Below are 16,283 nucleotides of genomic sequence, written 5' to 3'. Positions count from 1 at the left end.
AAGTGTTTTGTTGTTACAGCTGATTTGCTCTCCTCACAGCCCACAGCTAAAACATTATGATCGACAACATGCATTAAAAATATTTACACAGACACAAACAAATTACATAATTTAACATTGATTGGTTTTACTACAAATCAGGCATTGCTATCCCAAAAATATCCTAAGTTAAAAAAATTACTTTCTTGGCTCAAATGTAGATTTTACTTTTTAGATTTATCCATCTAACATCTGCTGTGTGTCACAGGACTACATTTTTCTGGGTGTGGAATGAGGACTAGTATGAGCATGTGTGAAGAGAATCCACTGATTTGTATCTACTTTCTGATTGTAGTTACCAACACAAATAAATGATATCCTACTTTCAACTATTAGAAATAGATCCAAGATAAGACTGATGGTTCTTAAATAAATTAAAGATATAAAAGATGGCATTATATTCGTAATTCAATGTTATCAGAGAGCAGCTCAACAAAACTTTCCATGCATACTGTAAGCCCCCTAGTTCCTGGTTTGGAAGTGGAAGAAGAGATTGGAAGTGTTATAACTGACACATGTTCCCCGGTCCCCCCTATTTCTGATGCATGCGTTAAAACCATATGAAACATGAAATTTATGAAAACATCATTTAAAAAGTATTAAAACTTTCAGAACAATAGTAAACTTACTTATTGAACTGTACGTATCCACTGCATATGGGCATTTGTAATTATGTACACACCCACTATACATATACACTTGTAATCATGATTATTTATCAGCATACTACTGACTATTAATAGCAACCTGTACATATATTCATATATTGTAACATATACACTTGTAATCATGTTTATCTATCCCTGTACATATATTCATATACTGTAACATATACACTTGTTATCATGTTTATCTATCTGAACACTACTGTTTATTAATAGCAACCTGCACATATATTCATATATTGTAAATCTGTTCATAGCTTATCCAACCTGTATATAATGTTCATAGTACATCCATCTGTAAATATCACCATAGTTTTCTATAACTGCACTTTATAACTTATTCCTGTATCCTGCACTTGCTGCTATTGCGCTGCTGGTTAGACCTAAACTGCATTTCGTTGCATTGTACTTGTACATGTGTAATGACAATAAAGTTGAATCTAATCTAATCTAATCTAAACATGCACTATAGGAACAGGAAATTTGCGGTTTTTACTAGGAGACATTTTGCTCTTCTTCACATCAAAGGCGTGGCTTTTTCATTTCGCCATACGTCTCTATATAACCGACACATTTTCGTTCCTTTCATCTCGGGTGGCAGTCACAGGACTTCGATCTGGAGGTCACTGGAGGCATACTATAGTAAGTTTCTTAATTTAAAAAATAAATTATTCTATTTATGCATGAAGTGTAACAAATCTCTTATGATAGGCTTATACATTCACAACTATACATTCTGAACCTTCACCTAGAAGTAAAAAGTATTTACTCTATATTTTAATCTATTTGTGTATTTAGTAGTAGCCTTATAAAGTCACACCGATGCAAACTGACCACCAGAACAGTCTCTTTTTATGTCCTGTTCTCAGATGTCAGATTAACAATGTTACTAGACCACCGACTAGTCTGAACAGAACTTTTAAAGGGTCACGAAACACCAAAACACATGTTTTGAGCTGTTGACAGTGGTACATGTGTCCCACACTGCTAAAAACACTATTAGGACACCTATATTTCACTAAAAAGTGTAAATTGGTTGTTTTTGCGTTATTTCAAGCAAATTCGTACTTCTTGTTTGAAACGAATTTTTGAAGCTGCGTCACGGTCATGACATAATAGCGTGTATTCCAGCGTGCAGACTGGGCGTCTGTGCCAGAGTGTGTCTTATTACGTCTTACAGTGTGTTGCATTAATGCATGAGTAAGGCTTGGTTCAAACCAATCAGCGCGCTCTATTGTGCAACTTCATTAATATTCATTAGTGTCATCGTGTTTACGCCACAGAGACGCCACGTTGTGTCGCCAAAACAAGCGTGAAGTGTTGCTTTTATAGTTTGCTGCCATTAAGTTTCGTTTTCATTTTCTCTCTGTGAGAGCTCAGCTGGAGTCACGTGTGGATTAACAGTGTACGCGACGCGCAACAACAATAACTTACGTGTCTAAGGAGGAACATTGTTTACCTGAGAGTTGTTCTCATCTGCAAACGCTGAGATCCGGATTCGCTTGTAGTCTTCTCTTCATAAAGACGCGGCTCTAGTTGCTGGTGATTGTCCTGTCTCTACAGATTTGGTAAGTGAGCGACCAGTGCTCTTTGTTTATTCAGTTTGTTCGTATCGAATTAAGTTAACTATTGCACTGAGTGCAAACATAGCACCGCATTTTGTGACCGGAATAACACACGCGGCTTTCTGACGCTACCTGCCGTGTGCATCTAAGTTTCTGGGAAATGCAGAGTTTTTTTTTCTCTCATTCGCCGTGCGGTATTAAACATTGCATGAAAAATACACGCTTAGAGCAGATCCTCGAATCAAATATCTCGTTTGTCGCGAGGGGCATGAATGAATTCCCTGAATGAAAGAGCCAAACTGCAGTTAAAGTCCACCATTTAATAATTTGGCAAATAATTCCACTACAGATGTCCATGTAGGTTAAACACCATCACTTTCTCCTGTGTGTGAGTATTTTGACTGAAACTCGCGCGTGCACAAATAAACACTCCCACACCATCCCACTTTAATTCCTCCGACACTCCCCCCTAAACAGAGCTGGACACGCCCACTTTTCTGACTTTTTCCAAAGTAGAGGTGTGAAAACGCCCTGCTGAAACGAGGGAGTTTCATGGCCCTTTAAAATGGTCATCATAAGCAATACATTTGTGCCTAATTGATCCATATTACAAAAGCTAAGGCTACTTTTGAAAACAGTAGAAACAGCAAATTTCTGAGGGGTGAAGAAGGTCTACAAGGAGTGGCTGTTGATTTCTACACAACTTAGTTCTTTTCACACAACTGTCTTTCTGTTTCTAATTTCAGCTCCGTTCACAGAACTTGGGTTGCAGATAATCGGTGTCTCTTCGAATAACTTTTGGATCCAACAGTGGGTTTTTGTTCTTTTTTTTTTAGAGTCTGAGTCTGACATCAAACTAATGACTAAACAAACTCTTGATTTCTCATTTTTCACAGATGTCTTGGCAAGACATAAACCAGGAAGTGAGTGAAGAGTGGTGGGAGAATGCGTACAAGCTATTTCTAGAAAACAATCCTTTAAGAACGATTATACGGCATCTCCTATACTACTTGAGAAACGATACATGGAATGATTATGGATTCAACATCCGGACGCTTCTTCCTCCAGCTGCGACCGGTTCTTTCAAGCATGTTGATAAACGGGCCATTTTGATCGTGATTTCAAGAAGGCGGAAAATGGATTTCAATAATTGGAAGATTCTGCGTCCTGCACTTTCTGAACCTGAGGATCTGGACGACAACGATAAATCCCTTATAAACCAGGTTATAACCCAGATGTACAATAAGGATGGCAGCCCTAAACCATTAAACAGAGAGTGAACAGAGTATCATCAACTCAATAATTGCAGTTATATACAACAGATGATGTGTGTTCAATACTGTGCATGATTTATGAAAAGCTGCAATAATGAATACTGAATAAATAAATAAATAAATAAATAAAGCCAATGCTTTATTTATAAGACGAATACTATCAGTCTTCATGTGTGTTTTCTTAAAAGGATGCGGTGTCATTATGAATACACAGTTAACATGTAGGTTGTAACCTTGATGCTAGTTTTCATCTTTAGATCGTGGAGTGGATCCCTGTATGAGCTCACGGATCTGCTCAGTATCGGCTCGCAGTGCTGCATTGTGTGGGTCCATTTCTAGAGCCTTCTGATAGTCTTGAAGACCTAAGGATGAAAAAAATAAAATAAAACATTCAACAGATCATATAAACCCCTTCCTGTATTCCAGGAAGTTACTGTGGTCCAGCAAGGCAAGAGTTTTGTGCCATTTAGAAATCAACTGACAATTGCATTTCTAATCCTGAAGTGAATTACATTTTGAAACAATAAATGAGAAATAAATGTGTGTATTTCATGACTGCAGCGGTTGATGTGTTTTACATGAGAGCTGAAAGTGACAGTAAATGATCTAGAACCTTCCACATAGAGCTGGAGCTGACAGAAGGCTGTCCCCCGCCTCACATGAGCCTTCAGTCGAGCTGAAGCGTTCGCAGAGACCGCAGGCGTCAGCAACTCAAGCGCCTGTGGAAAAAGGGTGTTCATTTGTTGACCTCATTCTACAATGCGGAAATGCACTTGTTTTTTTTTACTTGATTTGATTTTTTCGATTGTTTCAAAACTTCTGAATCAATTGCCTATGGGAGAAATAACTAGGAATGATAAAGAGCAGAAAATGGTGTTCAGGAATATTGTTAACCTTTCCTGCTCTGTTCCCTTGCTGTGTTAGAGACATAGATATATACATTAGATGTCACCTAGCTGGTTGTTGTCTATTGGAAGGAATGCGTCAATAGAGCCGCCATTTTAGTACAGGGTAGAGCTCCTTTGAAATGAATGCGGGACCAAGCTGCAGTGAAGGACTGTGCTGTGCCCATCCAAAGCCAGAGATATACACATATACACATGTATCTATGATCTGGATCATATATCTATGATCCCGGAGGTCAGTATACAATTTTTTTTTTTAATTACGAAAATATTATAATTTTACATTTTCTACATTGATGGATCAGTGACTGCACGGGCATTCCTGACAAAAAGCGTGTGTTTGTGTGTTCGGAAATGTACTATCCACCCTCCCTGTTAAATTTGATCTAATCATGTCCTGAAACACAGCTCCTCTCCTGCTTTCACTTTTCATACTGACGGAGGGAGCGATTTGCTTGTGAATGAATCTCCGTTATGAACTACTTCTTCACTTAGCTGACAATAATACAAGTTTCTGGCAGCGCAGCATCTCGTTGTCATATTTCTTTTGCATTGTTTGCTGATTTTATTCAACAAAACTAGCATAAGACGAGTGTTTAATGTGAGTTGCTTCTGCTTTGCCTTATGGTGAATGCAGTAGTGACTGTATTATCATCAACAACGTTACCTGATTAGCACAAAAGTTCAGAACATACAAAAACGTAAAAAACTTAATCTTACCTATGAAATGTTCTGCCTTTGTGCTTTGTTTTGTTTGTTTGCTCGTTACTACACCCGTAGACAGCACTAAAGCCCAGCATCTTCACATAGTATACTGGCTCGACTAGTGCGGTTGAATGACATTTGTCCTGGGAGCACTGTACAAATGTGGCGGCGCTATTGACGCATGCTCAGGGTCTTTTTGCAATATCTAGTGTATATATCTATGTGTTTGAGATAGCTGGGGGAAATTCATTTATTACTCCAGGGTCGAAAAATATTAGTTTTGGGGTTAACTCCCTTACATATAACATGGTCCAATTATTGATTACTATCCATGTGGTACAACAAAATCAGTCACTCAAGAGCGAACATCAGTAAAAGCAGTCTCATTGCGAAAAACTGCTCCTCTTTTCTGTCTCTCCCTATCCGTTTACACACACTAAACTGCAGCTCCGCCCCTTAAAGGACCCGCACATTTTACACTACATAAAAAAGGAGAATAACATGATAAGAAAATGTCAGCTTGTAGCATCAAGCAGGATAACAAGTAGTTTTTAACATCTAAAAATCAATGTAAGTGAATGAGACTGGAAGTTTTGAGCTAAAAAGATTGCAATGGTTGGGCCCGCTCGTAAGTGTAACGGAGGCCAGCTATCCTCACTCTAGCTAAGCCTCACTCCTCTGACCTCTAAAGGTGCTCTGTTGACAGACGCTAGAGGCCACGGTCTTTAGCCTTCTTGTTAGAGCACCCGACTCCCATGCGGAAGGATGCTGATTCGAACCCAGTTCGGGGCCGGTTGGGTGGTGTAGGACCGACAGGGTTACGTTGGTGCCGTGACCCGGATGGGAGTGAGGTTTAGGGGGGTGAGTTTAACAGAGGCCAGCCAGTAGGTGCTGTGCAGGTAAACCTCACTCCTCTGACCTCTAAAGGTGCTCTAGCGACAGACGCTAGGGACCATGGTCTTTAGCCTCCTTGTTAGAGCACTCAACTCCCATGAGGTCGCCACCTCGCCGGTTCGATCCTAGCTCGGGGCAGGTTGGGTGGTGTAGGACCGGCGGGGTTACATAAGCATAGAAAAAAGCTCAACACGGTAGATAAAAAAAGACCAGCCAATGTGGTATATGACTTTTAATTTTCAGCCAGCCAGTCGAAGTGCTTCCAGTAAACTATTGCACCATTACAAAATCCCCACGTATAAGATCTGATTTCTTTAAAAATCAATGATCTTTACTGCCTGATTGATATACGATATACAGTTATTGGACAAGAAGCACTGCATTAAGTTCTATTTTACCATGCCATGTCTTTAAAATATGCCAATTTATTTTACCCCAGTATTTTCAATGGAGTTTCTTTGCTCGTCTGCTGCTACTGATGGTGCTTGCGTCTTCTATCTCGCTTTACACTTGATCAACTAAATGAATGCTGAAGTCTATTTAATTGATTGTATTTAAATTACAATACAAATTGTATTTAAAGCAAACTCCTGAAATTGAAAATAGTCAAATGAAGCTTTCACTGGATGTTTATCACTGGCTGGAAAACACTAGCTGATATGCATATAGCACATTATCATGAAAACATAACGTATACCCAAAAGAACTGACCTGAGAGCTGTCCTCAATGGCCTTGTGGAGATTTCTCAGTTTGAGGTGACAAGCCGCTCGATTAGAAAATAAAGCCGGCATCTTCCTGTTGAGTTTTATGGCCAGATTATAAGCGTTGACAGCAGCCAGAAAGTTTCCTGCCATGAACAATTTACTGCAGGAAAAAAGACAAACCAGATGATGATGAGATTTAATGCAATCTTATAGTGATGGAAGCATATACACAAAATAAATTAAATAACAGTAAAACATTCACCCCCGGTTTCACAAACAAGATTTAAGGCTAGTCAAGGTTTAAAAGCTGTCTCAACTCAAAATAACTTGCAGTGAGATGTCTTAAAATACGTCAGTGTCATTTTTTTGTCTCCAGGTGCACACCAGTAATATATTTTCAAAGGCCATTTTATAAATGTGGCTTAAATAGCCTAATTTCTCTAAGGCCTAGTCCTGGCTTAATCTAAGCGCTGTTTGTGAAACTGGGCCTCAGTGTTTTGATACATGGCTAATATTTACTATACTTGTAGGAAAAAGTGCAAGTTCTACTTATTTAAAAATATAAAGAACTATATAAGTTACTATACTATATAAGACTATATTAATTATTTATTAATATGATAAGACTCTTATATATAAGATATATATGAATAAGATTATAATATTTAATTTCATACAACAGTTCTGTCTGGTTCTCGAATCTGATTGGCTGATAGCTGTGATATATTTAAGTAATATCAGCCCCTGTACAGCCTCTTTACCCTTTGTGTATTTCTCCACCCACATACAGCCAGCAAAAAGCAGACACTACAGATCTAAAGTTTAAAAGATGCACGCTCAACTGTTTAACTGTCAGCTTATGATTTGAATCCAAGGCGGAAGAAAGTAGTTCCTCATACAAAAGGGTTTTTGAGACTCTCCATGTTTGATTTTGTTTTTATATACACAATTATGCTGTCAAACTGTCGTATAAACGCAATATCACACTCGTAGCAGTGTGATATGGCTGTATATTGTGCCAACGCACGCCTCCCACCAGTGCCGATATACAGCCATATCGCACTGCTACTCGTGTGATATTGCTCATATATAATATCGACTTTGAAAAAATATTTTAATGTAAAAAAATATATATATACATTTTTTGCCCATTCACCACTTTTGCAATTGGTGAAGTTTGTTCCTCCACTGTCACCACTGGCTTGCTCAGATTGAGACTTGTAGAGCTGAGCATCGATGAATTACTCTTCAGTGTTTGGACTTTCAGCAGTAAATATTAAACCACACTGAACTGAACTAAACTAAGCTTCAACTCTGAAAACTGGACTGACTGTTTACATTTACTAGAACTTCTATATAAGCTGCTTTGACACAATCTACATTGTAAAAGTGCTACAGAAATAAAGATGAAATGAATTGAATTAATGTATAGGAAGAATTCAGATTAAAACCTTTAAGTGCCGTCTGAAATGTTCCTCTAAAATTAGCGTTTTTATGTTTATGTTCAGTTATTTCACTTTAAGGGCGATGAAAATTACTGAAACTACACACAACAGTGTAAAATGCTCATTTTAGATGAAAATCTCCGACGGCACTTTGAGGTTTTGGCATCTAAACTCTTTAGATTATAATTTTTTTTCAGCAAGGATGCATTAAGGAATATAAAACATTTCAAATAAATAGGTAATAACAGTATTTTATAACTCCATATATTCATCAAATATATGTATTAATATTCATTGGTTATATTTGAAAAATGTGTCTTGACAGTTAAATCTTCATATTATAATGAGTTCAGAAGGATCGTGTGACACTGAAGACTGGTGATATGATGCTGAAAATTCAGCATAGAATCACAGTAATAAATTACATTTCACACTATATTAAAGCAGTTATTGTTTTGAATGAAATATTATTGAAAGGTTTTGCATTTTTACTGTTTCAACCAAATAAATGCAGCTATGAAAAAAATTAAAAACAGACCTAAAGCTTTGATCAGCAACACACTGCAAAAAGTCAGACAAAAGAGAGAAAAACAGCATGAAGACACTGACTCTCCCTTGTCTTTCAGCCAGTCTGGGTTTCTCTCGTCCTCTGTCAGGTCGTCCAGTTCTGCCAGATCTGTGTCTATTGCTCTCCTGGCCTCCGCCTGCTTCTTCAACCACTGTTTAAGCATAGGCATAATGGTTTTTACATTGTACAATCTGTTTTCTATTGCTCCACCCCAACCTTACCCTCACAGAAAATTGTGTGCATTCTGACTTCATGAAAAAAATAATTCTGCATGATTTATAAGCCTTTTAAAAAAATGGGAATATGGGAGATGTCCTCATAAGACACCTTCTGCCTATAACCATGTCATTATTCAAGTTTGTGTCCTTATATTATGTCATAAACACATGCACAAACACAGACATACACTCACAGGCTGGGTGCAAATGACAGGGGGGGTTGGGGGGATTGACCCCCCTAATTAATTCCAATTATTGCTCTGATCTGTAACGTAAATAATAACATTAATAATTAAAATAGTAGATAATATAAATATGCATCTGTCCACCCCTATAATGGCGCATACCATTGTAAATGCATGATTGCGCCAGTCAGTCTATGAGAGAGAAAAGTCATTCAACAGTCTGAAAGCGGCAGATCTGGAGCATTGATACACATTTACTAGTAAAATAGGTGTTTGTATCTACACATAGCCTAAAAGTAAAATCGAATTAGCTGCACAGTTGGTATAGTTTGACCTACATTACCCACTGAAACAGCTAGTCGGAGGTAGGTCAGAATACGCTAAATATCCCACACTAAAAACCTAGATATGTTTTATTAATAAAATAATTGCCATTTAAACAAATATGCATACATGTGATAAGCTGAAGCATGTGTTATACAAACTAACATTATCGTTACCGAAAAAGTTGACCCCCCGATAGTCAATGTATAATTCGCACAGGTACACATAAACATACACTCATACGCACATAGGTACACACGTACACAGACAGACACACACACACACACACTAACAAGATGTTTGCAGTGGTCAGCATTACACATTTATCATCAGCACCCGGACCAGAATAATGTCTGTTTAATATAGATCTGACCTCCTCCTCCTCGGGGACGCGAGACTCTCTGAGCGCGGTGGGAAACACTCGTGGAGTGAAGCTGATCTGAATACAGCCAGCAGATCTGGGAGCCGGAAGATCCTTTGTTTTCTGTTTACTCCTCATCTGACCTAGCAGGAAAAAAACTCTTATTATGTACAATTAAAGTCAAAATCATTTACCCTCCTCTGAAGTTTTTTTTTGGGAAAAATATTTCCCAAATGATGAACAGATGCAGGAATTTTTCACAGTATCTCCTATAATATGATTTCTTCTGGAGAAAGTCTTGTTTTATTTTGGATAGAATAAAAGCAGTTTGTAATTAAACATTTAAGAACATTTTAATTAACATGTAATTAAAAACATTTAAGGTCAATATTATTAACCCCTTTACGCAACTTTTTAAAAATTGTTTACAGAACAAACCACCATTATACAATCACTTGCCTAATTATCCCTAACTTTAACCTAATTAACCTAGTTAAGCCTTCAAATGTCACTTTAAGCTGTATACTGTATATCTTGAAAATATGTAGTCAAATAAGATTTGCTGTCATAAAGGCAAAGATATCAGTTATTAGAGATGAGTTATTAAGTGAAGTTTAATTTTAAACTAATTTCGAGAGGAGCATGTGCTCATGATTGACCCAGCTGGTCCACATAAGCTAATCATGATCCTCCAATCAGAGGATCCTAAGTCACTATATATATCCTCATTTCCTTTCTACAACTATCTTCGTCTGGAAGAAACCCCCCTCCTCCCCTTCTTCCTCCTTTATCCAGAATGGGCGGCACGGTGGCTCAGTGACTAGCACTGTTGCCTCACAGCAAGAATACCAATGGCGTCGGATCCTCCCTGAGCCATCTGGTATTTCTGTGCGGAGTTTGCATCTCAGTTCTCCTCGTGTCCGCTTGGGTTTCCCCCAGGTTCCCCGGTTTCCTCCCACCATCCAAATGTGCTCTATATTATAGATAAAATAAACCTAAACCTTTTTTATAATGTCTTACTCTCAGGAAGTTCGCCTTGGCCTCAGCAGCGGGGGAGTTTGAGATCGACATGAGCTCAATCTCCCCTCGCCCTGCAAAAGGGAGAAGCCCTGGGCTCAAAGATCCCTTGAGCTCAGATCTCTCTCCCAGGACAGCATGCCAAACAAGCTATGTATAAATCATGAGCTTAGTGTGAACTCTTAAAAACTATTATGTTAAGAAATGTGCTGAAATAAAGCAGAAATTGAGAATAAATATATAAAAGAATTCAAATTAATTCTCATAATTCTGACTGTAACTGTATATTGACTGCTTCTTAATGATATTTCCAAATGGCAAGGATGTATAAGTTTGTTTACCAGTGATAGTGTTGTCGGTTTTCACCAATGCTGTGTCTGCAGGTGAAGTGTTTGCATGCTTTATTTTCTGAGGAGCCGGTTTGTCGTCATGTGTGCTGGTTCTCTGCTCTTTTATCTGGTTCTCGTTTCCCTCGGCTGTTGTTCTCTGTGTTTCTCTCCAGAAATCCAGCTCTGCTGTGGCTCTCGCACACTCTTCATCCTTCCTCTTCTGAATCCTCTCCCGCTCCTCGCTCTCAAGCTAAACACAGGCAGAAATTGCTTGAGATGACATTTAAACAAAGAAGAAGATGATTGTGCCAAATTATATAATCAGTTCAGTTTAAGTTTATTTGTATAGCGCTCTTCACTATAAATATCACCTTATATATAGCTAATAAAGTGTCATAAAAATGGAGTCAAGTTTTATTAGCTTTATTTTTTATGCAAATCATAATATCTAATATTTAACTAGTTTATTTAAAGATTGTAGACGTTGCGTTGTGGTGTCTGCCCCAGTTCAAAATTCACAAATGTAATTAATACACAAAGCATCAAAGGCAAGTCAAGTATCGGCTTTCATATAATATTGGTCACAACAAAATAAAAATAACTTAAAACATTAAGCATAAGAAAAAATATTAAAACTATATTAAACATACAGACAGTATTTATTGTGATCTGTACTTAAAAAAATTGATCATAATTGTTTTTTTCTTGCAGACAGGATTATATATAGATTAAATATAACAATTTAAAATGATAAATAATTTGTGTTTTAAGATTTAATATTGTACCTTCATTTTTATTTCATGAAACAATTCTTGTCATAAATATACACGATAAGAGATTTTAGCATTTAAACTTTTGCTGAACTAAATAACATTGGGTGTCTTATGTAAATAATGCTAAAAATATTAGATATATTTTTTCTTTTTTAAATATTTCCTAAATGATGTTTAACAGAGCAGGGAAATTTTCACAGTATGTCTGAAAATATTTGTTCTTCTGGAGAAAGTCTTATTTGTTTTATTTCAACTAGAATAAAAGCAGTTTTTAAATTTTTTAACACCATTTTAAGGACAATATTATTAGCCCCTTTAAGCTAATTTTTTTTCTCGATAGTCTACAGAATAAATTATGGTTATACAATAACTTGCCTAATTACCCTAACCTGTCTAGTTAACCCAATTAACAAAGTTAAGCCTTTAAATGTCACTTTAAGCTGAATAGAAGTGTCTTGAAAAATATCAAGTAAAATATTATTTACTGTCATCATGGTAAAGATAAAATAAATCAGTTATTAGAAATAAGTTATTAAAAATAATTATTATTAGAAATGTGTTGAAAAACTCTGCTCACCATTAAACAGAAATTGGGGAAAAAAATAAACAGGGGGTCTATTAATTCAGGGGGGCTAATAATTCTGACTTCAACTGTATATTTCTATAAAAAATACAGGACGCATTCTAATGTACTGTATAAAATGTTTTAGTATTAACCTATAAACTTTGATGCTTGAAATCGTATCGACTTTGTCTTAACAGTAAAAAATCTACTGATATACTGATTTAAACATCTTATATTTTGCCATTATTTAATATTTTTGCTATAATTTTTTGCTAAATCACATTTTCTCATAAATTTCACTATGCTGGGGGCATTTTGAGAAGTGCGCAGGAAGGCACAGGCAAATTTATGTATATTTTATTTATATTAATCATATTAACAGAACTGTATAACTAGTAGACCAAATTCCAAAAAACACATTTAGACCTTCATCATGGTTTCCAGCGCATACTTCTTCTCCTGTTGAATCCGGGTGGCTTTGGTTTTAGACTTTTCCACTGCTTTCTCCTGAACTTTGAGAACAGCTTGTTCTCGAATTTGCTTCTGTTTCTCTTTATCTTTGAAATAAAAAATTGTAAGAAATTAATTAAGAAATCAAAGAAGTAGTAGTTCCCCCAAACCTGAAAATTCTGTCATCATTTACTTATATTCACTTGTTCAAAACCTGTTTAAGTATCTTTCTTTTTTTAAACACAAAATAAGTTATTTTAAAGAATGCAGAAAACCGGTAACCATTGACCTCCATAGTATTTGTTTTTCCTACAATGAATGTCAGTAGTTACAAAAAATTCTGTCATCATTTACTCATCTTTCACTTGTTCAAAATCTTTTTGAGTTTATTTCTTCTCTTAAACACAAAATAAGTTATTTTGATGAATGCAGGAAACCAGTAACCATTGACTTCCATAGTATTTTTTTTTTCCTACAATGAAAGTCAGTAGCTACATAAAATTCTAACACATACTCATCCTTTACTTGTTCAAAACCTGTTTCAGTTATTTTCCTCTGTTAAACACAAAAATAGATATTTTAAAGAAAGCTGAAAACCTGTAACCATTGACTTCCATAGTATGTTTTTCCTACGATAAAAGTCAGTAGTTACATAAAAGTCTGTCATCACTTACTCAACCTTTACCTGTTCAAAACCTGTTTAAGTATCTTTTTTTTTGTTGAACACAAACAAACTTGTTTTGAAGAATGCTAAAACCGGTAACCATTGACTTTCATAGTATTTGTTTTTCCTACTATGAAAGTCAGTAGTTACATAAAATTGTGTCATCCTTTACTCATTCTTTACTCATTTAAAACGTGTTTGAATGTCTCTCTTTTGTTCAACACATAATAAGTTATTTTGACAAAAGCAGGAAACCGGTAACCATTGACTTCCATAGTATATATTTTTCAGACTATGAAAGTCAGTAGTTACATAAAATTCTGTCATCAATTACTCATCTTTTACTTGTTCAAAATATGTTTAAGTATCTTTCTTTTGTTCGACACAAAAGAACTTATTTTGAAAAATGCAGTAAACCAGTAACCATTGACTTCCATGGTATTTGTTTTTCCTAATATAAACATGTAAGTAGTAACATAAAATACTGTCATCATTTACTAAATCTTCACTTGTTCAAAACCTATTTGAGTTTATTTCTTCTATGAAACACAAAATCAGTTATTTTGACGAAAGCAGGAAACCGGTAACCATTGACTTCCATAGTATTTGTTTTTCCTACTATGAAAGTCAGTAGTTACAGGTGTTTAACCCTTGAGCATTCTTGACTGTTGGTGGTTTTCCCTGTTAGGAAACTTTTTATTTTTACTGTTGATCATCAGTTAGCACTATTAACCCTTTAGGCCTGTGCAAAAGAGTTTCCGGCTTTTATCCAACGTTCTTATGGAGTGAAACAGCAAATTGTAGTGTGCGTGCATAAATAAACTTACTGTGTATGCATTGCTGTATATTTTGAGAGTTGAGCGGTTTATTTTGCTTTTCTTAGACATATCAAGGTAAGTGTGCAAAGGTCTCTTACACACACACACACACAAACACACACACACACACACACACACACACACACACATACTACACATAACTACAGTGACAGAAACTAACCTTTTTTTGTACTGCAACTGATGATAAACAGAAAAACTTATACATTTTACTTCTTCGCAACAGGGAAAACCAGCAACAATCAAGATAGCATGATTATATGCTGTTATGGCTTTGCAATCAAAAAATGTGATTATAATGGAAGTTAATGGGGCAAAAACAGCCACTAACATCACGAAAGGGGAGTAACGTTAAATTTGAGTGTATTATTGGGTTTAAAAAAACATTCAAAGCATTTTCCCCAAGATATGTGTCAAAATAAGATTTGTCACATTTGCTGAAATACAGCGAGAGTTGTGGCCAAATTAATCACCTCAGAGTGCATCAAAACATCACCAACAGTACAGAGTGGTTAAATATTTAAAAAGCAACTTATTTTGTGGGTTATTTTAAGGGTTGGAACTACTTAAGTTTTCATTATTGGGTGAACTATACCTTTAAATTGTATTCGTTACATCAAATACAGCGTTACCTTTCCAGACTGTGACAGTCAACATGTCTTACCGATGTTTGTACAGAGCTGCTCCCACATTTCATCTCTCCTCTTCTGAAGAGTGAAAACTGCAGCACCGTTTCCAATCCTGGCTTCACTTTTCTCCTCATTTATTGAGGCGAATAAGAAAACCTCGAAGAGAAACGGTGGGAAACTGACCTGCACAACAACACAAACACACATGAAGAGCTCCGCGAGTTTCACCAGTCACACACACACGCACGCACACACATTAAAGCTATGATTGATGTCTGACCTTCAGGTAGTCGTCCGTGCAGATTATGTGAACATTTGCGGTTTTCACTGCTTTTAAAGGGACGCTGATGTAAACTGTGCTCAGGTTTTGTGTCCATGTGTGATCTCTCACTATCAGCGGCATCTCTGACTCTCCTCAGCGAGATGTAAACACTGGTTGCTACGACGTGACGGCGGTTGCTAAGGGGCGGAACAATCGATGGCCTGCCATTTCCGGTTTCTACCACTCGCTCTCATTTGTTTAATTTTATTTTAAGGTCACTAATAACATTACATTGAATTATAATAATGAGCACCAAGTCTTCACAGATTCCTCATATTAAATACAAAAATATATCAAATGAATACAAATAAATACAAAATAAGAGCACCATAAGCTTAGCATTTGTCTTACATTAAATATATTTAATTGTGTTGTATTTAAATTAAAAGCCAAAGAACGGTGTCTTTGTTAAATTAAGGTTGTTTTAAAGTCTTTATATGAAGGTTGTTTGACATTTTAAGTTTCTTTATTGTATGATGAATACCTATTGTTTCCTAATAATTAAAAAAACTGATGTATAATAACAAAATTAATTTATTTAATTTAAGTAGAGTCAAATACAATTGAATAAAGTAAAAGAAATGAAATTTTAAGACTAGGATGCAGTCTATTGAACAATCAGTACTGCACAACTCCTGGCTCCAAATGATGTCATCATCCAAAAGATGGCGGCGGTCATACCTGAGACATTTCAGCTTCAATTTTCTACATGAGGAGAAACTGGTTATTCATAATTTATACACACTAAAGAATCAACTCTTTGTTTTGCTGTGAGAAATTTAAGCACATATAAAATTGAGGTGACTTTTCTGTCAAATTAACTGACGTTACACAAAGAAAAATGT

General features: G+C 36.1%; 1 protein-coding gene across 7 annotated transcripts; it reads right to left on the bottom strand.

The window, feature by feature from the left end:
• Positions 1-735: 735 nt before the first annotated feature.
• dnaaf4 (dynein axonemal assembly factor 4) lies at positions 736-15,550 on the bottom strand. 7 transcript variants are annotated; one of them, XM_073929003.1, is made up of 10 exons: positions 15,397-15,550; positions 15,152-15,299; positions 12,964-13,094; positions 11,212-11,449; positions 9,866-9,996; positions 8,807-8,916; positions 6,759-6,912; positions 4,157-4,262; positions 3,777-3,905; positions 736-3,526 (listed from the first exon to the last, which is right to left on the bottom strand). In XM_073929003.1, the coding sequence occupies exons 1-9, from the start codon at positions 15,517-15,519 to the stop codon at positions 3,784-3,786; spliced, it is 1,263 nt and encodes a 420-aa protein (XP_073785104.1). In that variant the 5' UTR covers positions 15,520-15,550; the 3' UTR covers positions 736-3,526; positions 3,777-3,783.
• Positions 15,551-16,283: the final 733 nt, after the last annotated feature.

Source organism: Danio rerio, chromosome 18 (assembly GCF_049306965.1).
Source record: "Danio rerio strain Tuebingen ecotype United States chromosome 18, GRCz12tu, whole genome shotgun sequence".
NCBI lineage: Eukaryota > Metazoa > Chordata > Actinopteri > Cypriniformes > Danionidae > Danio > Danio rerio.
The sequence above is the reverse complement of the archived record's forward strand: the minus strand, read 5'-3'. Positions and strand labels throughout refer to the sequence as shown.

Excerpts from the sequence above, each read along its gene's own strand:
- dnaaf4 (XM_073929003.1), bottom strand. The coding sequence starts at position 15,519 with ATGCCGCTGATAGTGAGAGATCACACATGGACACAAAACCTGAGCACA. Across the intron at positions 15,300-15,396 it reads GCACGGACGACTACCTGAAG|GTCAGTTTCCCACCGTTTCT; the intron begins GTCAGACATCAA and ends GTTGTTGTGCAG. Across the intron at positions 4,263-6,758 it reads CCATTGAGGACAGCTCTCAG|GCGCTTGAGTTGCTGACGCC; the intron begins GTCAGTTCTTTT and ends CTTTTTCCACAG.